Below are 25,947 nucleotides of genomic sequence, written 5' to 3'. Positions count from 1 at the left end.
GAGATAAAAATGGTGATGTATAATCAATTTGCAGGAAAGTCTCCAGGAATAGATGGCATTCCTGGGGAAGTTTGGAAGCTAGGAGGGAAGAAAGTGACAATGATCTGGAAGGTTTTGTTTAACAGTATCTTAAAAGGAGGGGGAAGTACCACTATCTGTGAAAAAAAACTGGGGTGGCTGTAATATCTGAAGACGGTAAAGACCATTAGACCCAGCTTCATATACACCCATTTCAACTTTCAATCATGATCATAAAGTGTTTATGTCTATAATAGCTAAAAGAATGGCAAAGGGGTTGTCAAAATTGATAATGTGGTTTAGTGGAGTGGAAGCAAACATTTGACAACATTAATAGAACAATGATGATCCAAAGGGAAGCAGAATGTAAGGAAATGTTTCTGCTGTTCATAGGTAGGTACTAGGCTATTGGCCCAAGGGACTACGTAAGCCTAGCCAAGGTTCCATGGCTTACGCCACCCAAGAAAGTTATTTTCCTGTGCCACTGTCAAGCAAAGACACAGAAGTGATCTCCGGGGTGTATTTCTTATTTCTCATCCACTCATCAAGATTTTTCTTGAAAAGTGCTAATGAAGAACTTTGCTTGACATAGATGGGTAGCTTGTTCCAGAGTATAGGAAGTCTCTGGGACAGGAATCTATCCCTCCAGCGTGTCCTGTTTATTGTGGTGACAAGGTTTAGGTTGTTAGAGCGTGTAACTCAGAGGGATTGGGATTTCTTTAGGTGTAGCATGTCCAACAGCTCTGGGTTTGACATAGCTTTATAAGTTAGGCAGAGATCACCTCGGAGTAGGCAATATGCTACGGAGTAAAGCTGGAGTTTTTTCAGTTGGTCTGCATAGGACATTTGTTTGAGGCCAGTAATCCTTTTTGTGAGGTACTTCTGTGGCCTTTCCAGCTGCTGCAGATGTCTTGTGAGGTACATTCCAAAAGAGGCGTTGTACTCTATAATGGGTCTAATGAGTGATGAGTAGAGGGGAACAATGATCTCTTTTTTCTTGGATAAGAACCCTTTTATGATGAGAAGTGCCACATAGAAGGACTTCCTGACTACTGTGGCAATGTAACTATCAAAGGAGAGACTACTGTCCACCTGGGTCCCAAGGTCTCTTATCACGCATTCGGTGTTAAGTAGATTGCTGCCTATGTTGTAGTACATGGGTACAGAGTTTTTAACAAAGGGGATGACACTGCACTTTTTGACATTGAGCTTGAGGCCATGGCACTGACACCAGGCATCTGTCTCAGTGAGGCCCTTCTGTAGGATGTCCACATCATTTGGGGACTTGACTATGGCTCCTAGTTTGCAGTCATCAGCGATCTTTGTTAGCCAGAGGCCTTCTGTGTTAGCCTGTACTTCAGAGAAGTAGATACCAAACGGGAGAGGTCCTAGGATGGAACCCTTTGGTACTCCACTTGTCACTGCTTTGAGGTCAGATTTGGAGTCTGCAACTTTTACAGTGTGGGTTCTGTCAGTGAGCCAGTTGGCAACCCATCTTGTAATGTAGGGATTTATACCTAGTTTAGTGAGTTTAGCTATAATTCCAGAATGGGGGATGGTGTCGAAAGCCTTGGCGAGGTCAAGATAGGCTGTGTGAACCACCTTACCCTCATCCACGGCTTTGGTGACTGCCTCAAAGAAGTTGAAAGAGTACACTCTGATTTTGTGAGTACTGCAATGGAAGTATTTGCATTTCCTGATAGAATAATAAGGTTAATCAGGAGGATAAATGAGGGCTTGTAGGCAAACATTAAAGTGGAATGGCTCTTCACTGATACGTTGTGTCTATATAGAGGAACCAGGCAAGGCTGTCCCCTCTCCCCTTGTTATTTGAGTTAAATTTAATGCCACTGGCAAAGAAAATAAGGGACTCAGAAATTCAAGAATATGATTGGTATAATAGTGAAGAAAAGTTGATTTTATTTGTAAACCAGAAAAGGATATCTTAGTGTTGTGCAACATTCTGAGACAGTTTCAAGTAATTTTGGGATATAAAATGAATGAAAACAAAACAAAGGGTATAGCTGTAAATTATGTACCCACACATGAATTGGTTCAGCAATACCCATATTTATGGGGACATGATAAAATGAAGTATTTAGCAGTATGGGCTAAAAAGGATTCCATTACGGCAACTAAGGATATATGGGAACAGACTAAATAAAAGTTAATATAAAAATTGAGAAAATGGAAACTCTTGTTTATGGGTATGGATAGCAAGATACAAGCAGTGAAAATGCTTTTAGTCCCTTTAGTTTTATATACAGGAGCAGCATACTCTTATCAACAGGGGAGAAGCTGTAGGCAGTAATTAATAAAGAGCTGAAGGATTTTATCTGTGCGGGGAAGAGGCTAAAGGTTATGTGAAATAGCATGATCCTTCCAATACAAGGTGGTTTAGTATTACCTGATATGAAGGGCTATTTGAGTTAAGGCTCATATACATAACACAAGCAGAAAGCTATAATTCAAAGTGGAAAGGGATGATGTTGAGAGTGGGAGGGGAGTTCAAGAAATAAAGAGAGAGTTGAATTTCGGATGCAGATCTTTAAGGAGAATAACAATGGCCATATAGAATATAATATTCATAAAGTAGCAGAAAGTATTCTAAAAACCAAGCCAACACGAGAATGGAGAAAGGAGATTGTGACAACAAGGATGACTGCAATTAGGGAAACAGAGAATAGGCAGGTGGGGGTTGGAACATACTGGAGAAAACTGGCAAAGGAACAATGGTATTGAGATAAAATAACTAGAGAGGGAAAGGTAATAAATTGAGAAAAGGCCAAGAAGACATTTGGACTGCAGGCTAGAAACTGCTTTCCTTATCAGTGATTGATTTCAGAGTATAAGCGAAGAGAAAGAGATAGGAGAATCCTACGTGAAAGACCTGCTCTGGTAGACTTTTTAGCTGAATATAGAATAGAAGCTGTGGTTAAAAAAAGGATAATTAGTAGGATATATAAAATATTGCACTATAACTATAGGAATCAATCAGAAGAGGTTAGAAAATATTGGGAAGACAGACTGGATAAGCAATTCACAATGAAATAATGGGAGGACATATGCATGGCTACAAAATGTGCAACAAAGTCTAGAAGATTTAGGATTTTTGTTTGAAAGTGTTTGCATAGGTATTTCTATACACCAAACAGACTCCAAAGAATTTCTCCTCAGGCAGATGGAAAATGCTGGAGGTTTAATAGGGAAGAAAGAGACAGCTGGGAACACATGTTTTGGGAGTGTACTGAGCTGGTAAACTTAAAAGTTCCCTACAGAGTTCTGTATCAGAAATACTGGGCAAGCAAATGAGTGTAATTAAGGAAATGATTTTTTGAGTTGTGATACAGAATCTGAATTTCCTAGACATAGTAAGATCTTGACGAGTTTAATTCTGGTGGATGTCAAAAAAGCAATTAGTAGAAATTGGAAATCAAAGTCTAACCCAACTGTACGAGCGGCAGTGAACATAATAATAGAGATAAATAACTGAAAGTGGGATCTTTATGTGGTAAGACAAAACCTTGGGATATGAATTTCCAAGCACAGATTTTGCAAAACAAGGAAGTAGTGCTTCTAAAAGGTGAAGTTAAAACCATACTTTTATCTTGGATTGTTAAAAATTATTTACGTTTAAATATAAAAATAGTATTATTTACTTGTTACTAATTAATTTTTTATCTCAAATTATGTTATAGTTAATTTGTGTCTTAAACTGTTTTTGCTTACTGAGCAATGCTAAATCTACCATAGGATTAAAACTAGACAGAAAAATTGGTTGTGATACTGGATATACTGCATGACATGCACAACAACGGCAGTTGTGCAATAGGTAGCACACTTGCTTTTGGTGCTGGAAGACCAGAAAGCTGTGGGTTCTACTCCCACTCCAGGTGATTGGCTTAATTTTTCAAATTGCTGATATTTATTGCAGCGCTGGGGGGGGGGGGGTCAGGCATTAATCCAAGGTCTCATCTACTTGAGTTTGTAGTAGCTCACATGGATATAAAAAAGCCCACAGCACTTACTGAAAACAGTAAGAGAAGTTCCCTTGTGTCCTGGCCAAATTTCCTCTTTTAATATAAATACCACATTGGGTCTCCACTGAAAAGAGGTTACTAGCCTAGTAGGACTAACCCAGTCAACAACGGCTAAATAAAAAATAAATTAAAATAAAAATAAAACACATAAAAATGGTTATTGAAAAATATGTGAGCACTGATTGTCTGACATGATGCAGGTTTATTAAATATTATATAAATATATAATTATAAAATGGTTGTATCAGCAAACAGTGCCAAAATAAATAAATATGGCATGCATAGGAGTTGCAGAGTACGTATTTCTTAAAGCATTTGCATTGTTTAAAAAGGAAAAGACCTACCTTCATTAGGACTGCCAGAAGTGCTCCAAGCAAGCCAATGAATACCAGGCCAAGTTTGCCAAAGTTGACTTGTTTCGTAATTAGACGTTTTATCCATTTTACCTTTTCTGGGCTGCCAGGTGGATACCGAACCTTGTTTACTGTCTCCATTTTTAGAGATTTAATAAGACAGGCACGATGATGAGAAAAGGTGTCAAATGAAAACTTGCCATGATAGGCTCCCATCCCACTGTTACCTAAAAAGGGAGAAAATTATAACCATAGCGTCACATCACAAAACACAAGCTAACCATATATGTGTGAAGCAGAAAATGAGACTAGAAATGGTATTTTCAAACTAGGCAAAGAGGAACTAGATAGCTTCTAAGAATTCTCTGTCACAATACAGCAACACAGGATATGCTGTAACTGGGACAATACCATGCCCAAGTCATTGCACCTGCTAGTAATGTACAAATGTGATTTAGAAACCAACCCAGTACAATACAATGGATACAAACTGCATACTAAGTAGTAACACAGTGACAACCGATTTGCTAAAGGGACAACTGAAGACTATTTTTGGAATATCCAGTGTGTGAAAATTGAAGAAAAGGAAATATTGGTTTTACTATGAAATAAGTATTTTCCTTTCTCCCACTAATGGCAACCTTGGGTTTGAAATAACTTTAATACTGCAGGAGTGAGAATGCATAAAAAGGAGGAATGGCGGGAGAGCTCTACTCCCCTGCAAAAATACATCAACAAACGAAGCTTGTGGGTGACTGTTTTTGATGAAGTGGTCTTCCAAGAAATGCTGTTCATCACTACATCCTACAATGCCACCACATGCTCTGGAGTGCATTACAGTTATTACAACAGGACCTATAACTGTAAGTTACAGTTCTACTTCCATGATGATACCTTCAGGTATCAAAAGAGCTCAAGGACAAGGCAGGCAAGTAAGATTTTAGCATTCTTACAGGTCAGACTACAAAAAAAAAAAAAATACAGAAAATCAAAAACTGAAGTCTTAAAATATAACAAAACCATAACATTATTTAATAAAAAAACTGGTGCTGGTGGTGCTTTTGTGACTGCTTTCTCTTCCAAGGAAAACAAGAAAACAGCACATAGTATGTCAGACAAATAAGGGAATAGAAAAACTAATAAACATCTAGAATTACAATATAGAAGTTTTGATTACATACCCACTCCTCCAAACGGCAAAGTAGAGATAGTGAAGTGTATCATGGTATCATTAGCTGTAACTCCACCACTGGATGTCTCAGCTACAATTTTCTTCAACACCTACAAGAGATGAAGCATTACTGTTTAACTGCGACCTATACTTATCTCCAGAAAAAAGCACTCTATGAGCAAAGTTTCTCACCTGAATATTTTTCATCTGCTTTTCTGACATCTACTCAAAAAATACACGCAAAACTACTTTCAAGAACAGAACAGAAGAGTAAAGTAATGATGATGATGGTAGAGAAAAAAATGTCTTTAGGCTTTTCCTGGTTAGGGGTTGCCACAGCGGATCACCAGTCTGCAGATTGATTGGCAGTGGATTTTTATGTGCCAAGTTGCCAGCCCGACACCCAACCTTCACAGAAGGCACACCCACATGCACACACACCTACCTGCATGTCTTTAAAGTTCACTCAGCCACAGATTGGACATGCAGACAATGCACAGAAGGAACTCCAGCTGAGAATCAAACCGAAGAACCTCTTGCTGTGAGGCGACAACGATGGTAATAATTATATAATAACATTTAATAACACAAAGAAAAGGTAAATAGTTTTATTGAGAAATAAGTACTTTTCTTTCTCCAACTAATGGCAACCTTGGAATTGGCATAATTAAGAAATGGAATAGTGAGATACAATAATTGCACTGGTGGATTTTAAGACATTTTTCAAGGACTGAGGAAATCAGAACTAAATTATATAACAAGGGCATCTTTCTCATGTGTCATTCTAGTCAAGGGAATCATGAGAATAGATGAGGCCATCAAAGCTAGAATTCGGATATATTCTCTGACAGATGCATAAATCTGGTTTAAAATATAAATTGTTCCCCATAACTTCCCACTTTGTCTTGAGAAAATAATCTAAAAACACTATCTTATGAGAAGGAATAAGAGAAGATTTTTCTTTGTTCACCTAAAACCCCAAGCTGAGAAATAGCTTTATTAGCCAATCCCAAGGTTCTTAATAAGCTGTGAAAGAATCTGCAGAAATCAGAAATTGTCTAAATAAGGGAAAATGTGAATGCTTTGCAACCTGCAATAGACCATAACAGGTGCGAGACACTTTGTAAACACTCTTAGGGCTGTGGAAAACCCAAAGGCAAAGCAAGAAAACTGAAAATGCAAACCAGACATACAGAAATGCAAAAAGTATCTGAAATTGTTGTTGACTACAATATGATACTATACATCTGTTAGAAAAATATGTATTCACATATAAGCTGCTAAAAAATATGTATTCACATACAAGCTGCTAAAAAATATGTATTCATATATAAGCTGTTAGAGAAATATGTATTTACATATTCTGACATATAAGTTGTGTGGTTTGATATATATAAATGAACTTGAACATATATGAAATACATAGATTGAGAAATAGAGTAATATGTAATGCATTTAATTCTGTTTTACTAGAATAATAGTAGAAATAAACTCGCATATTATTGCTTGAAGCATAAGCTGCTGTGTGATTAGAAACTTGGCCTTGGCAGCGACCAGCTCGGCCTGGCTCATGTCTGTCAGTGAAAGATTATTTTGCAAAGTTAGAAAATAATGAATCTGTGTGCATGTGTATCTTTTCCTGCTTCTACCAGAAGAGCGGCCTTGTCGCACTATCAGAGATAATGTCCAGCTGGTGAACAAGAAAGAGACAAAGAGAAGCATTAAAGAAGACATGCACCCATTGTATTCGAACTAATCTAAGAGCCTTGAATTGGCTACATCCTCGGAAGGACATTGTGACTGACCAGGTGCTTGCAAGGCTGTAATATTCTCATGGGAAAGTAACTTTTTAAAAATTGTAATATCAGCATTTTTCTTATGAATGGTCATGATGTAAAGACCCTGTCACTGACCACGTCAGTGAGGTGGGCAAAAGCTGATTGTAAACCCTATAAAATATCATGTATTTCCTGAATAAAGCTAGACAAAATTCTGTACAAGTTTGTGTATGGTTTTTTGCCTCCTAATGTACATTAGAATATTTGTATAGTAGATACCTGAGAAACCTGCATTACTGTTTGTTATTGACTGTCATTTTTTTAAATGCCAGATGATTTTTACAGTCTGACTTTAACAAATTTATTTAACATTTTGGTCCTTCGAGACGGAATTCCCTTGGTAAGCTGCAGGTCAGAGTATATAGGTGGCACCGAAACCTGCGCAGAAGAAGGAAAGACCTCCGACTGAATTGTCGTATCTAAAGAGGCTGTCCACTTGTCTGATCTGTGGCCGAAAAGCGGAAAACTGGATCCTAAAAAGAAGTATAACAGTAAGCGGGAGGCTCGGGTAAGCAGAATTCCTCTCTTTGTTTTTGTTTTAGATCAGGGACCAGGTTACACTGTGCTATTGCTAAGGTATGTGATAGCAGGGAGAGAGGTAGTCGAAGTATTGTATCTTGAGTCATAGATCAGGAAGTAAACAAAGCAAAGTAAAACAGTCATTCTAGACACTACTGTGGATACGGGAAATAAGATACCACGTGGTACAAGAGAAAGGGTTACGTAACAGTTCTTTTTTTTTAAAGAGACATGGGAAATGAATGCACTAAAGGGTCACGTGACCGCCCTAACAGAAGCATAAAGTATATGCAATTGCAAAGAGCAGATAATGTGAGACATTTTTCAAAATGGGTTAATAAGTATGACTTTGATGGTAAATTAGATAAAATATCACTAGTAAAACTTTTGAAACAGTTAAAATCTGACGCAGAAGGTCAGGCAAAAAAACAACAACAGTTGGGCGTTCCTCAAGCACATAGGTGGATTGAGGAAGTGAACCGAAGGGAACAGAAAAATAAAAATGCAAAAGCATTATTTTTAGACAAAGAGGATAATAATACAGTAGTAGCATCGGTCCCTCCCCTACCACCTCCTCCGATGCCTTACTTAGAATATGAAGCGGGAGGGCGGGCTGGACCCCCCCCCACGTTATCCGGAGGCAACAGGGGTATTAAGACAACCATTTGTAAAAGAACCTATCGGAACTAGATCCCGAACACGTCAAACACTTATAGATGTTCAATCAAGCGGAGATTCATTAGATGGGAGTGAGAAAATCTGTCCATTAATTGAAGTACCAAACCCGCAGGCAGGACAGGAGGGCCAGGCCTCAACTCTCTTAGTGTATAGACCGTGGACACCGGAAAATATCCGGAAAGCTACAGAGGGAATTCCCCATCCAAAAATTAACTTTGAGAAATTTGTACAAGATTTACAGGGCATGAGATTGAGTTACCACCTGAATGGGGAAGAGGTAGAAAAAGTAATTAGACAAATTTTAGGTCCAGATTGGCACATGATTTGTGGCGCCTGGAATGCCCGTGACGCGCAACTCAGGCCACTCCCACACAGTGACGCAGAACTAGATGCTAGATTGAAGGGTCTTACAGACCGCATTACTGAAAAATGGAAACCATGGGCAGATTGGACTTGTATTAACCAATGCGTACAACAAGATAATAAAACAGTAGACACATACTATGGTAGATTATTAGAATGTTTTAATAACCATAGTGGTATGACTATTCCTGAAAATCAAAAATGATAGCTCGTATGAACAGCAGTTAAAGAATGCATTTTTAAAAGGCTGCATTGCCCCTATCAATAGCTTCGTCACGAAGCATATGATAGATCACCGAGCAGTAGGCTCCAAGCCTTATTAGAGTATGCTAGGCATGCCAAAAACATTTTACAGTAAAAGAAAAAGCAGGTCTTCACAGCTGAAGACGGTGCGGAAGTTTTTGTAGTACAAACAGCCAAAAAGGGTAAGCGAAATGCTCAGGGTAACAAACGTTCTGACAGAAACTCAGAGTTTTATGAGGACAGAAAAAAAAGAGGTGAGTGCTTCAATTGCGGTAAAAAGGGACATTTGGCAAGGGATTGCAGGAGTAAGGCACCTGTGGAAAAAAAGGATGATGAGGATTGACTAGATGGCAGTTATACTGCTCGACAGTCATTAGGAGAGACTAATGAGCAGGGGAGTAATGTAAATACCTTAGAAGAAACAAATGACATGCAACCGGATGTAGAAGTTGGGGAAAGTGAAGTTTTGGACTTGGCACTACTGAGCTTGGCGCTCTATTTAGCAGACACTAAACCAGAAGTTACACTTCTGGTAAAAGGGAGAAAAGTCAAATTTTTGTGTGATTCAGGAGCGTCACGAACTTTGATACACCCTTCAAAGTTACCGGAACATTCTGAGTCACCCGATTATATATTAGTAAAAGCAGCAAACGGACAGCTGTACAGGGAACCACTTTCCCATGATATAGCAATAACTGACCCCGTCTCGGGTATAACCCAGAGAAGTAAAATAGTACTTTCTGCCAAATGCCCCATGAACTTATTAGGAAGAGATCTTATGCAACTTTTTGGCATAGCAGTAGTCCCTACCATGAATGGTATGGAGGCACAGAGACAAACTGATGCTTTTGTAGTACGATCGGAGGGTGAGGCCTATTATTGGTACAGCCAGGACCTGGTTACAACCGGTCCAGGGCCAGTGACCAAGGAACTAATGAATGTAGCCACCAGCAAGGTGCTTCCCCTCGATGTTGATCAACAACACTTGTTACATTGTACCCTATATTATTGTAGCACATCAGGGCCTGATAAAGAATATGAACAAAAATTGTTCAGGAATCCCGCAAATAGACTAATACTACGGACTTTATACTGGGACACTGAGGGCAATAGTGTAGTGAGTTGTTCATTACCTCAGGAGTTCTTGGAATTGTACAACTCCAATAAACTACCGCATGTTAGCCTAACCAAAAACAGGAATGTTAGGTGGGTAGACTTGGGTGACAAAGTGACAAGATGGAAAAAACTAACTGACTTGGAATTATCGGACTTAGGAGTACAGAAACAAAAACTAAATTGGTTAACGCAAGCACGCCCAGCTGTACACTTACAACAGAGTAAAGACAGCTGATTGGCGTTCTTGATAGAAGAAGAAGAGAAAGCTTTGAGTAAAATACCAGATATTCTTTGGTCAACAGGGAAATCGGATGTGGGGCTTATTCGAACAGCAGGGCCAGTAGTTATTACACCAAAATCGGCCTTTAGACCAAGAAAAAGACAATATCCTTTGAGCAAGGATGCGGAACAGGGAATCAAACCTATCATAATGGCATTACTTAAGAAAGGGATACTGGTAGAATCCTTGGATTCACCATGTAATACTCCTCTATTTCCTGTTAAAAAAGCAAACGGGGAATGGCGGATGGTACAAGATTTGCAGGCTGTAAATGATGCGGTAATACCAAGGGCACCTACGGTGCCAGACCCACATACCTTGTTAAATGATTTGAAGCCGCAACAAAAATATTTCACTGTGGTAGATATTAGCAATGCGTTTTTCTCAATACCTATCCACCCTGACAGCCAGCATTGGTTTGCATTTACATTTCAGGGCAAAAGGTATACGTACACCCGACTACCACAGGGATATAGTAAAAGTCCAACAATATTTGCACAAGAGATGGCTAGCAACCTGGCGGGATTTTCTCCACCAGGGGGCAGTCAAGTATTACTTTATGTAGATGACATCTTGCTTGCAGCTCCTACCCAGCAGCAATGTAGAAAAGACACAATAGCATTGTTGAAATTTTTGGCTGAGCAAGGGCATAAAGTGAATAAACACAAATTGCAACTTTGGAAAAAACAGGTTAAATACCTGGGATATGTGATATCCAAAGAAGGTAGAACATTAGAGATAAAGATAGGAAAACAGCAATCTTACAAGCACCTAGACCAACTACCAAAAAGGAAATGATGTCCTTCTTGGAAACGACTAATTTTTGTCGAAGTTGGATACCGAATTATGCCTTAGAAACAGCTCCATTGGCTGATTTAATATTTAAAACACCAATGGCAGCACAAGAAACACTGCATTGGACATCGGAAGCAGAAGCAGCTTTTTGCAGACTAAAACAACTGATAGTTTCATCGTTAGTTTTAGGGCTTCCGAATTACCATAAGAGATTTTTCAGACTGTAGATTGTAGGCGGGATATATGACGTCAGTACTGACGCAACAACATGGCGGCAAGCAACGCCCATAGCTTACTATTCATCACAGTTAGATCCGTGGCACGATCATTGCCACCCTGTGTACAAGCAGTCGTTGCAGCAGCTATGGCAGTGCAAGCTTCAGCCTCAGTGGTATTGTTTCATCCTCTCACGTTGAGAGTACCTCATGCAGTTGCGATAATTTTACTGGAAGAAAAATAGCATTTTGTCCCCTGCCAGACATCTTTCTTGTATGACCATACTATTGAGTCAACCTCACATGACAATTGAACGATGCACAACATTAAATCCATCGACATTACTTCCGATTCCTGTAGATGGCACACCACACAGTTGCCTACAGGAAATGGAACAAATAACCACACCCAGACAAGATCTCACTGATGTGCCTTTAGTCAATGCAGAGGTGACATTTTATGTGGACGGGTCCTGTAAACGAGGACCTACAGAAAAGAACCTAGTGGGCTATGCAGTAGTGACGGATAATGAAATCATAGAAGCACAACCCCTGCAACATAACCTGTCTGCTCAAGCAGCAGAATTGATAGCCTTGACACGTGCCTGCACTCTAGCGAAAGACAAATGTGTTAACATATATACTGACAGTCAGTATGCTTTCTCTACAGTGCATGTCTTTGCGCAACAGTGAAAAAACAGGGGAATGATAACATCTACTGGCAAACCGATTAATCATGCACAATTGATTTTGAACCTGTTAGATTCCATTCAGTTACCCACTAGAATAGCTATTTGTAAATGTGCAGCCCATACCAAACAACAAAATAAAATTTCAAAAGGGAATGCTCGGGCTGATGCAGCTGCAAAGCAAGCTGCCTCAGACCTAGAAACTGTGTTTTCAAATGAAGAACTACAACCTTCTGAGACTCTAGATTTAGAAATGTTAAAAACAATGCAGACATTAGCTACAAAAGCAGAAAAGCAAAAGTGGATAAAACGAGGAGCAATCCTTGAAGAGGGACTGTACATCTCCAAAGAGAAAAAGCCAATATTGCCATCTAATTTATTTAGATATGCAGCTTTGTTGAGTCATGGGCAGAGCCATGTCTCAACAGGGGGGATGGTACAGTTAGTTAACAAAACATTCCAAACATACGGATTCTTAATTATACACAAAAATTTTGTGCAATATGTCATATTTGTAGCAAACATCATGCACAGGGAGCATTTAAACCGAAGCGAGGGAGCTTTCCGACACCACCCTACCCGTTCCATACTATTTGTATGGATTTCATAGAACTGAATAAATGTGAAGGGAAAAATACTGTTTAGTGATCATAGATATGTTTTCAAAATGGGTAGAAGCTTTTCCGACTAGGAATCCGGATGCAGCAACAGTGGCAAAAGCCTTAGTGAAAGAAATCATTCCTAGATTTGGCATACCAGAAAGAATTTATAGTGACAATGGAACACATTTTGTTAATCAGACAATACATCAGCTTGGGAGAATCTTTGGGATTTCTTTGAAAAACCATTGTGCTTATCACCCCCAGTCAGCAGGACTGGTGAAAAGATACAATGGAATTTTGAAAAACAAGTTGAGAAAATTGATAAGTGAGACTCAAAAGACTTGGATTTGCTGTCTGCCTTTAGCACTGCTGAGCATGAGAACTGTTCCAAATGTAAGGGGTTTGACCCCTTTTGAGATAGTATTTGGGAGAGCATATTGTGTGCCACAATGGAAGGCCCTCATGCCTGCAGAGCTGGAGGCCGATAGCTCATTAGCTAGTTATATGAAAAAATTGTTAACAAATAAGACTGTTTTGCAGTTGAACTCTTTTTCAGACAAAGAAAAAACAAAACCGGAGGCTGTGCTGACCCCGGGGTCCTGGATCTGGCTGAAAGTCATCAAAAGAAAGAACTGGGTGAGTCCAAAGTGGAAAGGTCCGTACCAGGTACTATTGGCAACACCTACTGCAGTAAAAATTGCTGAGAGATCATCTTGGGTTCATTTGACGCACTGTAAACCACTTAAAGAGTTTAAGTTGGACAAACATTTTTTAACTGACATACCACAGAAACAGGATGGCCAGAGGCAGAGTGAATAAAAATGCAAAACAACCCCAAAGACATTGGTTCACTGGCCTACTGATCATACATTTATTAACCATGTTTGTAGTGACCTTTTTGTTGTTATGGTTTTTCTTGCATATAACTACAGAAGTGAAATTGATAAAACGTGATGATAAACTGGCTATAGACTGGCACCCAAACTTCAACACATACCTGGCTATGAAACGAGTCTATGTAGAGACTATGAACGTTTCGAATTGCTGGGTTTGTACTGCAATACCCACAGCATATGGAGGACTTTTGATGTCTGCTGTCCCCCTGGGGATAAATGAAATTTGGGAAAACCTATTATTTGACAAGGGTACTGTGAGATCACAAGACAAAGTGGCATTATATTTACCCGTTACTCAGAAAGGAATTGTTTGCTTTGTTAAAAATGATACACTCCAGGTTGGTTGGAGTAACTGTAACATAACTGTGTCTTACAAATGTTATATAAAACCTGTAGACCAAGGTACTAGTTGTAGCACGAACTATGGTTCGTATTTAAGCTTGATGAAAACAACATTGAGAGATGTGCAAAAAACTCCCAAAATATATAGACAATTATCTGTTATAGATAAAAAAAATGTTTCATTCAGGGTTAACCCGCATCAGTACTAAAGTAGAAAACTGTTATTTTGTTTGTGGGAAAAAGGCCTATAAATGGTTACCTGAGAATTGGTCCGGCAGTTGTTTTTTGGGTTATCTGGTTCCAGCCATAAGACATACTGCAGAATTGCCCCTGGGTAAAATACGCAATGTGAGAAATGTAGCTCAGCAAGCCGAGACTACAGTCAGAAAACCTGCTTCTCCAGTGGGTAAGATTGAACCAAGCTGGAAGGATCATTCGTCTGTGAAGGACGAAGTAACACTGACTTATATGGATTTGAGTGGCAGTGTTATATCCTGGGCTGCAATATTCCCAGCCTACGGAGCAGTCAAATCGATTTGGGAACTGAGGAAACTGTCAAAACTCCTCAAGTAATGAGCAATGCGACTTTTTCCGCTCTTGAACTTGTGACTGATGAAATGAATGCAATGAGAACAGTCGTATTACAGAACCGAATGGCTCGACTTCACCCTAGCGGCGAGACGTGGTACGCCCGCTTATCAAAGAAGAATGCTGTGCGTACATTCCAGACAACCAACATGAAATCAATGATCACCTGGAGGTAATACAGCAGGTGTCAGCAATGGCAGAACCAGGCCCAAACCCACTGTGAACTTTTTCCAGAATCTATTTGGGGGTGGGGTGGTCCTTATGAATATTCTGATTGCAATTTGTGTAGTACTGCTCATAATTGGAGCATGTGTCTGCTGCGGCATACCCTGTGTGAAAAAATTAGTTAAAGACCTAGTTGACATATCAGTAACTAAAACTATGTACCAGGACATGGAATTGAATTTGTTGATACCAAGCGAAAGCCTATCTGAAATGTAAAACAAATGACTTACTTAGCTGAAAGTCCTTAAAAGGAAAAAGCTAAGAAATGAAATAATACTGTTTATGTTTCAAATAGAATGAAATGCATTAACAGGAGGGAGAATGTTAGAAAAATATGTATTCACATATAAGCTGCTAAAAATATGTATTCACATACAAGCTGCTAAAAAATATGTATTCATATATAAGCTGTTAGAGAAATATGTATTCACATATTCTGACATATAAGTTGTGTGGTTTGATATATATAAATGAACTTGAACATATATGAAATACATAGATTGAGAAATAGAGTAATATGTAATGCATTTAATTCTGTTTTACTAGAATAATAGTAGAAATAAACTTCATATTATTGCTTGAAGCATAAGCTGCTGTGTGATTAGAAACTTGGCCTTGGCAGCGACCAGCTCGGCCTGGCTCATGTCTGTCAGTGAAAGATTATTTTGCAAAGTTAGAAAATAATGAATCTGTGTGCATGTGTATCTTTTCCTGCTTCTACCAGAAGAGCGCCTTGTGCACTATCAGAGATAATGTCCAGCTGGTGAACAAGAAAGAGACAAAGAGAAGCATTAAAGAAGACATGCACCCATTGTATTCGAACTAATCTAAGAGCCTTGAATTGGCTACATCCTCGGAAGGACATTGTGACTGACCAGGTGCTTGCAAGGCTGTAATATTCTCATGGGAAAGTAACTTTTTAAAAATTGTAATATCAGCATTTTTCTTATGAATGGTCATGATGTAAAGACCCTGTCACTGACCACGTCAGTGAGGTGGGCAAAAGCTGATTGTAAACCCTATAAAATATCATGTATTTCCTGAATAAAGCTAGACAAAATTCTGTACAAGTTTGTGTATGGTTTTTTGCCTCCTAATGTACATTAGAATATTTGTATAGTAGATACCTGAGAAACCTGCATTACTGTTTGTTATTGACTGTCATTTTTTTAAATGCCAGATGATTTTTACAGTCTGACTTTAACAAATTTATTTAACAACATCTTTTAAATCCAAACTTAAAAGAAAACTGGAAGGAGGAAGGAGGGGGTAGCAGAGACTGTAGTATTTTTGATTTTGGTCTGTTGCAAGTTTACAAAAGAAATGTCTAGGATAGGTTTCCACGTTCCTACTTTCTATAGCTCTAGAATAATTCTTGAATAAAATCCTTTTCCTGTTTTATTTGGGGGAACACATTCTATTACTCCTTGAAACAGCACCTGAAAATATAGGAGGACGGAGAGGAATACTTTGAAAGGGAGGAAGGCAGCCCACTGCCAGCTGTAACCCTTTAGAAAGATTGTTAAAACCCAACTGTCTCAGATAATGTGGTACCACAATGGCTGGTGAAGACCTAATTACTGGGATAGAATCACAGGGTTGCTAGGGTGGAGAGGAGGAAAATCAAGGGGTCATATAGTCAGTCTGATTTTTTAAGTTGTCACTAGTTCCGAAAGGATCCTTCTTTCTTCTTTAAGCCTTCCTGCCACTGTCGTTTGAAAATTTGATTGCCTGAATCTTTATGGAACTCTGCTTCCGCTTTTTGTTTGGAATGGAAAGTTGAAACATATGGGTAACCTCTCAAATTATTTTTCCTCTTTCATCAAGACCTTTACTGACTAACATAAAGGAAAGACAAAATAACACTTCTCTATCCAGAGGAGAATTTAACATTTCAGTTTTAAACATCCTCTAGTAAATTTTGAGACTGCAACAAAACAAATCTTAAAACAGAGCCAGTGGCAGCAGTCCTAGAAACAGCATCAACAGTATTGTAATGACATTTCAAAGAACATTTGATTACCTGGCACATAACAAGACACCACAAAACACACAGAAGTTTTAGTATCTGAAGGGAAGGCTTCAGGAGTGGCCTTAGGTCAACTGGTGCCCTAGGCAAAAGGGCTCCACGGTGCCCCCCCACCACACCACCTGGTGCCCCCATCCTGGTCTACCTACACCAAATAAATACTGGAAAAGCGCCCCTAATAGAGCAGCGCCCTAGGCGGCCACCTAGTTGGCCTATGCCTAAGGCCGGCCATGGAAGGCTTAGCAATTAAATTCTTAAATTATCATAGGAAGCCAGCAAAAACTTAAACATATGTGTCTGGCAATGTATAATTCAAAAAGCCAGTATAGAAGAATAAACTGTTTTCTATCAAACTTATTCCAAACCCTTCCCAGTTTTCAGAATGGAGTAAGGCCAGCAAATGAAAAAACTTTGGTAGAAGCTGACTTTGACAAGGAAATTACTGCAAGATTTGCTCTGGGGTTAGAAACAATAAACCTATGGGACTTGAACACTTTATATAACATATCAGACTTTTTAGGAAGAGATATTGAATTGTCAGGAGAAATGCAAGCTGCCAAAAAGTATCGTCTAATTAAGGATAACAAGAGTGCCAGGTGCAGGTTAAGGGAAATCCACTGGTAATAAATTACAATTTCTTTGCTGAGATTCAGATGTTATCTTTTTTTGTTCCCATTGAAAAAGTTCCTCATATTGGTAACAGTACTCTCATCTTCAGGATGGGAATCTGAGGAACAGCTCTCTTCAGAATCAGACTCTCCATCCTGTACTGAGGAAATATGAGAAACACAGTCCGAGTCAAAATCTTGTCCCTCAGACTGGGAATCAGAATCTGACAGGGAAGTAGTAGTTTTCCTCTTCTTCAATGGAAGGTATTCATTACTCAAAGATTGAAATACTCTCAACAATTATTCTGCCAAACCCAGCCAGTCATTTGTTCTAAATAAAGAAACATGTCTAGGCTTACGCTTTCTCTTTCTAGAAGACCTCCCAGAAAAAGAACAGCTGAACTGATAGTTCCTCCCCTGGGAAAGAGGTTCCTCAATGTGGCTTAGTGAAGAAGCATTCCCCCAGTATCTTCACTGATGCCTGCAAGAGTGGTTCTTTCTTCCTTGACAAAAACCATTGTAGAGAAAGTGCCTGACTCTTTGTACATAGCGGCATCCCAAGAAGCAACACTAGAGACGCAAGAAAAAAAAGATGAGCAATCTGAGGAGCAACTGATGGCCACAGCAGTGTCACTGATCTGCACTTGAGGCAAGTGAAGACTGAATCCTTCTGGACAAGATGTTTCCTCTTGCAGTTTAGGGAAGGACTGAGAGTATTACCTGGACCCTGAATAGAGTCTCTCAGGCTGATAGCAGAGCCAAGAAGTGCTGAGGATACCTCCTGACTAAAAAGGAGATTAAGGAGATAATGATCTTTAGTCACAACCACCTAACACACTTGCTTTAGCACCTCGCAATAAAGTAATGCATAAGCAGTCCAATTTTCCTTACAAACTTCACCAAAATTTCCCGAAAAGTTAGGGAATTTCCATAGGGACTAATAACTGGCCAAAACTGAGGACAGTGTTGGATAAATGGTCAGCGTAGCTGAGAAGGTTGGTCCCAGCTTAACTTCGTGACAGAAAAAAAAAATTTTTTATGGAAAAAAATCATGAAATACCAACCTAACAAGTAAAGAATAAGCCCCACTAGTAAAATCCTGAAGTATAGTTAGTTTTTTAAAGAAAAACAAAGTTTTACACAGTAATTCCATCAGAGCAGAAAAAAAAATATATAAAACTTAAGCTCTGAGGAAAACTTCTCTTGTGACAAGTGGTCCAATCAGCAGAGATACCTTAAAATAAATTACTATACAAAACATCTTTTATATAAATAAGTGGAAAGTAATCCTCAGTGAGGAACTTGTATCTCTGCCCAACTTAGAGGAAGCACTAGCTGACCATTACTCTCTTGAAGCTTGCTGTGGACAGTATTCTTTGTCAGCAGGAAAGTTCTGAGTTCTGAGAAATTTGGTACCCTAGTCTCTGGTTTTCTCTGTATGCCTCATGCATACCAGTGGCTAGGGTGCATGTAAGGAGCCCTAATGCTTTGGAAAGCTGGCTGGCTGGTCTGATCCTTGGCAGACCTGGTTAGCTACTCTGTACTGCTTAATGTGTTATGCTTATTTCTGTATGTCCCTGGAAATTACAATGCAGTCTATTTCTAAATGGCAAGTGCAAATGTTCTGTTTACATTTTGATTTATAGCAAGTTAATGTAGATGCTGTTTACTAATCTGTAAAGCAATCAGTGAATTATCAGCATTCTGAAAAATATTTAACATGTATAACCATAAAATATGATAAATATTTTGAAACCTTTGTAATCAAACTTATACTATACCATTTCACTCAGAGAGATGGTATAGTACAAGACTGATTGTAAAATCCTTTTATAGTTGTATATTTGTCATTTTTTTATCTTCAAAATGCGGGTAAGCCATTTTAAGCCTAACATTTCATTATTTTTTTCACTGCCATAAAAGGTATATGGTCCAGAAACATGCGCATTCTGACATTGTGAGAAGTTACACATTGGGAAAGGGAATTTACACCATCATTCTGTTACGCTTAATGATCTACTTTATCTTGAATAATGCAGTTTCATGTTAAGTGTATTCTTTTGAATTTATAAACAGTAAAACCAGTTTGCATTCAGTTTATTATGATAATGTTGATGGTGGTTTTGACAGCAGCATTGATCACTTGGTTGTTATGTATCATATTAGAGTGTGCATGTATACATTAAGCAAGTCATAATGCAGTAAAAATACATTTCTGGTGCAACTATGCAGTCATACATTTATTAGGACCACAGGGATTGTAATTTTACAGGTAATGTCACCAAAAGGGAAACTTGAGCATGATGCCCCCACATCAGAGGCTGTGAATTTGTGTATCATGCTGCCACTTTCAAGCAGTGCAGATTTACACATAAGCAAATGTTAAGTGCAACGGTTTTTGAAAGCTAAAAGGTATGATGAGAGGTGTGCACAGGAAGCTGCAGAAATTAAGGCAGAAAGACAGAGCAACTAAATTTATTTTAAATCAACATAAAACAGGTTACAACAGAATAAAACTGAGGTAGGAAAACTAATAAGAAGTATGACGGAAAAGTCTTAGAACCAGTTCAGACATGAAAATCAGAGTATTATTGGCCTCTATGTAGCGGTAGAGGACTCAGATGCAACTGCTTTAATTGAGAAACAGTTTGTGAAAATTACATGGCACATATGGTGACATTACTTTGAGTAGCAGCTTGGGTACTTGTGTTGGGGAAGATGCAAATGGAGGAGCTCTGTGCTAGTTCATCCTTAAGAGAGGGAGTGGTGGTTTCTGGTGGCAAGTGCACCCATGCAAGCAGAAGACTGCATCTAAGCACTGGCTCATATATATATATATATATATATATATATATATATATATATATATATATATATATATATATAAAATGCACATCAGAGCCAGTGATAGTAGTGTTAGGGGAAAATGCACTTTCTGCCATACTGAAAAATCCCCAGATTAGGTATATTCAAGTTTAGAGGTGTCCATCCATATTGGGGGGGGGGTGGCACAGAGGACAAAAATGATTTCAATATTTGCCAAAAGTGATTTCAGTGAAACATTGTTTGGAGGAATTGTTTGTGTATCAACATGATTCTGGGAAGAAGTAGAAGAGCCTCACTGTGATGTAACAGTCATGTGATACTCACATCATCCACCACAGGGTGGGTGGAAGTAGGGCTGTAACTGTAACACTGTGACGCCTCCATCAACACTCAGCATGATGTGGGCTGCTAACAGGAAGATAAGGACTGTGTAGTTCTATTTAGGAAAACTGACTGGTTGCCATCGAGCTACAGTCTAGGGGCTATGTCAGACTTGTGAGCAAAGGAAGGGCAGTCTGTTGAGTAAAAGTTGCTAGACAAAACAATTATCAAACTGAGAAAAAAACTAGCAACTACCAATGCTGCAGTATAAAAATTCCAAATGGTACTGTGAAAGCACTCACCTTTTACTACTTTAAACACCATGCACTGTCTTAATTTGCTTTTGGAGTGGTACAATTAATTCTGGAATTTTATCCTGCACCCTTGGTAGTTGCTAGTTCTTTTTCTCAGTGCTATGTCAGACTTGCCTGGACAGGACAATATGTCCTCTTATTGCAGAAGGCATGCAAAAAGATTCAGCACAGGCATAAGCAACTCTCATGGTTGCATAATGATAGCACCTCCAGACAGTCATCTGTTAGTGGATATGGGAAACTCCCATCATGAGGGAACAAACAGGCTGAAATGCAACTTTGGAAGATCTGACAGTCTGTGGGCATAGATAAAAAAGTACACAGAAAAAATACAGAGCACCTAGACCAGTGAGGAGGAGGGAAGGTGATCAAAACTGGCCCTAATATTTGTTGTGTAAACTTGTATTTCTACAAAGCAAGGAACTGAGTGGGTGCTATTGTTCTTTTTTTCCTTTTCTTTCTCCCTTCTCTCTCTCTCTCTCTCTCTTCTTGTTCAGTTTTACGAAATGTAGGCACTGCAATGTATAAAAAAGTATGGTTAAAAAGCATGATACAAGAAAAGTTGATGTGCTTTTTCTCATTCTTGCATGGAGACATGACTGGCTTAAAGACCTTAGATTGATTCACTAACAAGTTTTAAGAGAGAACATGTAAATTAAAAAGAACATTGAATATTATGAGGCTTTTTTTCTAACAAATACATGTATGCTCAGTAACAATTCTGCAGCTGGCTATCATGTTTCCATGGAAACAATCTGATAAAGAAAAACTGGCTGCCTGGTTCTAATGCCTATATGGAGACAATCTGATAAAGAGAAACTGGCTACTGTCTGGTGGAGAGTGACTGGCTGAGGACAAAAACAAAACAAAAAAAATGAGTGAATGCATTCAGGGATTTTCCCAAAGTAGATAATCTTCTCTGAAAGCTTTCAGAGGCTTTCCCAAAGTAGTTTATGTTTGCTGAAAGCATTCAGGGGTTTTCACAGCTGGAAGAGCTATAAAGATAAAACAAAACCAATCAACACTTAGTAGAAGCACAGGCTGCACCAGGCATCTTAGCATGGATGGCCTTTCTTTTAGGTTAACTCAAGTCTGTGAGTGTGGCTACCAGTCTGGGTCTTTTGTTCCTATTAGGAAGATAACACTTCAATATTTAAAGGTGTACATAGTTTTGTGTGTTAGTATTAAGTTAATAGGTTTCAGGGCGTATCAGAAGCGTGTTTGTTTTTTTGTTTGAGGGCTTTCAATAAAAAAAAAAATATATAAGATGTGACATAGGCTCAAATGTATATGACAAGAAACAACTGTATACAAGTTCAACTTGTGAAACAGTGTATGCATGTAACACAAAACCTGGAACTAGACATTTAACAAAAAAGGTGTTATACATAAAAGGTGGGAATAATAACTTTTTAATACAATGATGCTTTCTTTAATGTCTTTAAATATAAATGGTCTCAGAGACAAATACAAACAAGAAAGACTAGTCAACTATATTAGAAAAACATAGAGTGCAAATATGTAACAGAAGACAAACTTAGAAAGAAACAAACATGTGAATTAGATAAAGGAATGTTTTCAGGATGGTTATTCAGTGGAATACCTGGGACAAAGGAAAACAGAATTACTTATATTAATTGCAAGAGGAGCAATAATAGTGATAGAAGAAGATAAAAAAAAGACAATGGCAGATTTGTAGTGCTAACGGGCTATTGGCAAGGGACAAGGATTACAGTGGTATGTATTTACATTCCACCTAAAATTGTTATAATGGAGCTTAAGAAAATTCTGGGAGGAATAATCAGTATTCAGCAAGGAATATTACTTATAGGTGGGGGCTAGAATTTGATTTGCAGAAGTGAAGATGTGTCTGGGGGACCCAGAAGGGAAAATATAACAAAGGAGGGTAGATTTTTGAAGAAATTTATGAAAATATTTGGCACAGAAGATGTGAATTCAGTAATAGGAGTTCAGAGTGAATTTGCATATTATTCCCCCAGATATCAAAACTGGGCTAGGCTAGGCAGAATTTACATTTCACAGGAGTATGTGCATTTATTTGAAGGTCTTGATACCAACCCAATAATTATTTCAGCTCATGCCCTAAGAATAGCTAAAATATAAGCACATGGTAATGAAATAAAAATGAGACACTGTCAGTTTCCCACCTATCTGTTGAAAAGAGAGGAATTTAAGGAATGGGTAGTGGAGATTATTCAGGAACTATTAGAAAGGATAGAAATGTCTTCTGAAAATATAGCTAGGGAGTGGGATACAATTAAGGTGGAGTATAAAAATAGAGTGGAAATAAAATAAAAGGAGCTATGGTTAAGAAGTAACAAGAGTTATTTAGAGGGGACTGACAAATGTTAAAGTATTGCAGACTAGGGGAATCTCACAGAACAGGAAGAGGATCAATTGCAGAATACTACGCAGAAAATAACGGATTACCTCAACAATATATCCAAGCTTAGAAAGACTGCTGTTAAACAACTGTTTTTTGATAGTAACACTAGAGCACAAAAAACTTTTAGCACAACAACTCAGGCAACAGAAAGTAAAAAGGGCTCTCACCAGACTTAGGGAGAATATAACAAAGAAGGTAACAAGAGATCCTGTAGCGGTATTACAAATATTTTGGAAATTCTATGAGAGTCTCTATAAAGCAGAGAAATATGAAAATCAAGAAAAGATACACATGGAAATGTTTATGGAAGAATTAAATATGCCAAGGTTAGAGGTAGATGAGGCTCAATTACTAACAGAAATTGCAGGGGATGAGATAAAAATTGTGCTGTATTACCAATCTACAGGAAAGTGCTCAGGAATAGATGTTATTCCTGTGGAAGTTTGGATGCTAGGAGGAAAAAAACTTGATAAAGATCTGGAAGGATTTGTTTAACAGTATCTTAAGAAGAGGAGAAGTATCACCATCCTGGAAGAAAGCAGTGGTAGCTGTAATACCTAACAGGGTAAGGATCCATCAGATCCAGCTTCATACAGGCCCATGTCAATGCTAAACCATGATTACAAAGTGTTCATGTCTACAATGTCTAAAAGAATGGCAAAAAGTAATGCCAAAACTGATAGAGCTGCATCAATGTGGTTTTGTGGAGGGGAGACAAGCATTTGACAACAATAACAATACATCAAAGATCCACAAGGAAGCAGAATGTAAGAAAATGCAATTGTTGTTGGTGGGTCTTGATGCAGAGAGAGAAGGCATTTGACAGAGTAAGCTGGGACATAAGAAGCAGGGCAATGGAAGCATTTGCATGTCCCGAAAAAAATTATAAAGTTGATTACGAGAATATAGACTGGATCAGAGGCAAAAATTAAAGTGGGTGGGGTCCTCTCTGATAATTTCTGCTTGAGCAAAGGAACCAGACAGGCGTGTCCTCTTTCCCCTTTATTGTTTGCATTATATTTAGAAACATTTGAAAGAATATAAGGGACTCAGAAATTCAAGGATATAATTGATATGGTAGTCAAGAATAGATGGCTTTACTTGCAGATGATATTATTTTGTACCTGACAAAACCAGAAAAAGATGTTATAGTGTTGTGGAACATTTTGAGACAGTTTTAGATCTTTTCAGGATACAAAATTAATGAAGCTAAGACAAAGGCAATAGCAGTAAAATATGTACTCACACATGAACTGGTTCAGGAATACCCATATTTATGTGGACATGATAAAATTAAATATTTAGAAGTATGGATTAAAATGATTCCAGTGTGGCAGCTAAGGATATGTGAGATGAGACTAAACAAAAGATAATACAAAAATTGAGAAAATGGAAGCTTTGTTTTATGGACATGGATAGTAAGATACAAGCAGTTAAAATGTTTTTAGTCCCTTTAGTCTTATACGCAGGTCAGGTATATTTTTATCAACCAGAGGAGAAGCTGTGGGTAGCAATCAATAAAGAGCTGAAGGACTTTATCTGTGAGAGGAGGATAGCAATGGTCAAGTGGGTTAAGCTGATTCTTCCATTAGAACAGGCCAGATTGGGATTACCCAATTTGAGGGGGTATTTCAGAGCTACACAATTAAGACTCCTATACATAGCACAAACAGAAAACTATAATTCAAAGTGGAAAGGGATGATGATGAAACACGGGTGAAGCTCAAGAAACAAGGAGAGACTGGGATTTTAGATGCAGGGCTTTAAGGAGAATAACAATAATCATACAAAATATTATATCTATAAAGTAGCAGAAAGTATTCTAAGAACTAAACCAACACAGGAATGGAGAAAGGAGATTGTGCCGATAGGGATGATTGCAATTAGAGATACAGACAATAGGTAAGAGGGGGCCGGAATTTATTGGAGAAAACTGCCAAAGGAACCAAGCTATTGGGAGCAAATAACTAGAGAGGGAAAGGTAATGGAATGGGAACAGGCCAGAAACTTATTTGGACTGCAAGTTAGAGATTGCTTTCCCTATCAGGGATTGATTTGAGTATTGGCAAATAGAAAGAAATAAGGGGGTTGTAAACAAAAGGCCAGCACTGCTAGAGGTTTTAATAGAATCTAGAACAGAAACTGACATTAAAAAAGGAATAATTAGTAGAGCATATAAAATATTGCATGATAACTATAATAATCAATCAGAGGAGGTTAGAAAGGACTGAAAAGAGAGTTTGGATAAGCAATTCACAAAAAAAACAATGGGATGATATATGTATGTCTCCCAAATGAAAACGCAATTTTGTTAAGAGCGTTAATGTGGTTTTTTCGTTTGTGTCACAATAAATTTGTGCAGTTTTTTGGAATTACTTGCTTTCTCCCTGGATGCTGTTGTTTTTACTTGTGAATCTGGTGGTGTGTTTTTGAAGTTTTACTGGTCGTTTTTTGGCTATCCAGGAGATGGA

General features: G+C 38.3%; 1 protein-coding gene across 10 annotated transcripts in view; it reads right to left on the bottom strand.

Moving 5' to 3' along the window:
* The window catches only part of LOC122787535 (aldehyde dehydrogenase family 3 member A2-like), a 644,066-nt gene that overhangs the window by 166,644 nt on the left and 451,475 nt on the right, over positions 1-25,947 (bottom strand). For all 10 annotated transcript variants that reach the window (XM_044054295.1, XM_044054297.1, XM_044054301.1 and 7 more), the window contains 2 exons: positions 5,593-5,692; positions 4,403-4,638 (listed from right to left, as the gene is read on the bottom strand). In XM_044054295.1, coding sequence (XP_043910230.1) covers positions 4,403-4,638; positions 5,593-5,692 — 336 coding nt within the window. The remainder of the gene's footprint in view (positions 1-4,402; positions 4,639-5,592; positions 5,693-25,947) is intronic.

Source organism: Protopterus annectens, chromosome 13.part0, assembly GCF_019279795.1.
Source record: "Protopterus annectens isolate FY-2018-M chromosome 13.part0, PAN1.0, whole genome shotgun sequence".
NCBI classification, from domain to species: Eukaryota; Metazoa; Chordata; order Ceratodontiformes; family Protopteridae; genus Protopterus; species Protopterus annectens.
This window is presented reverse-complemented; position numbering and strand designations above follow the sequence as displayed.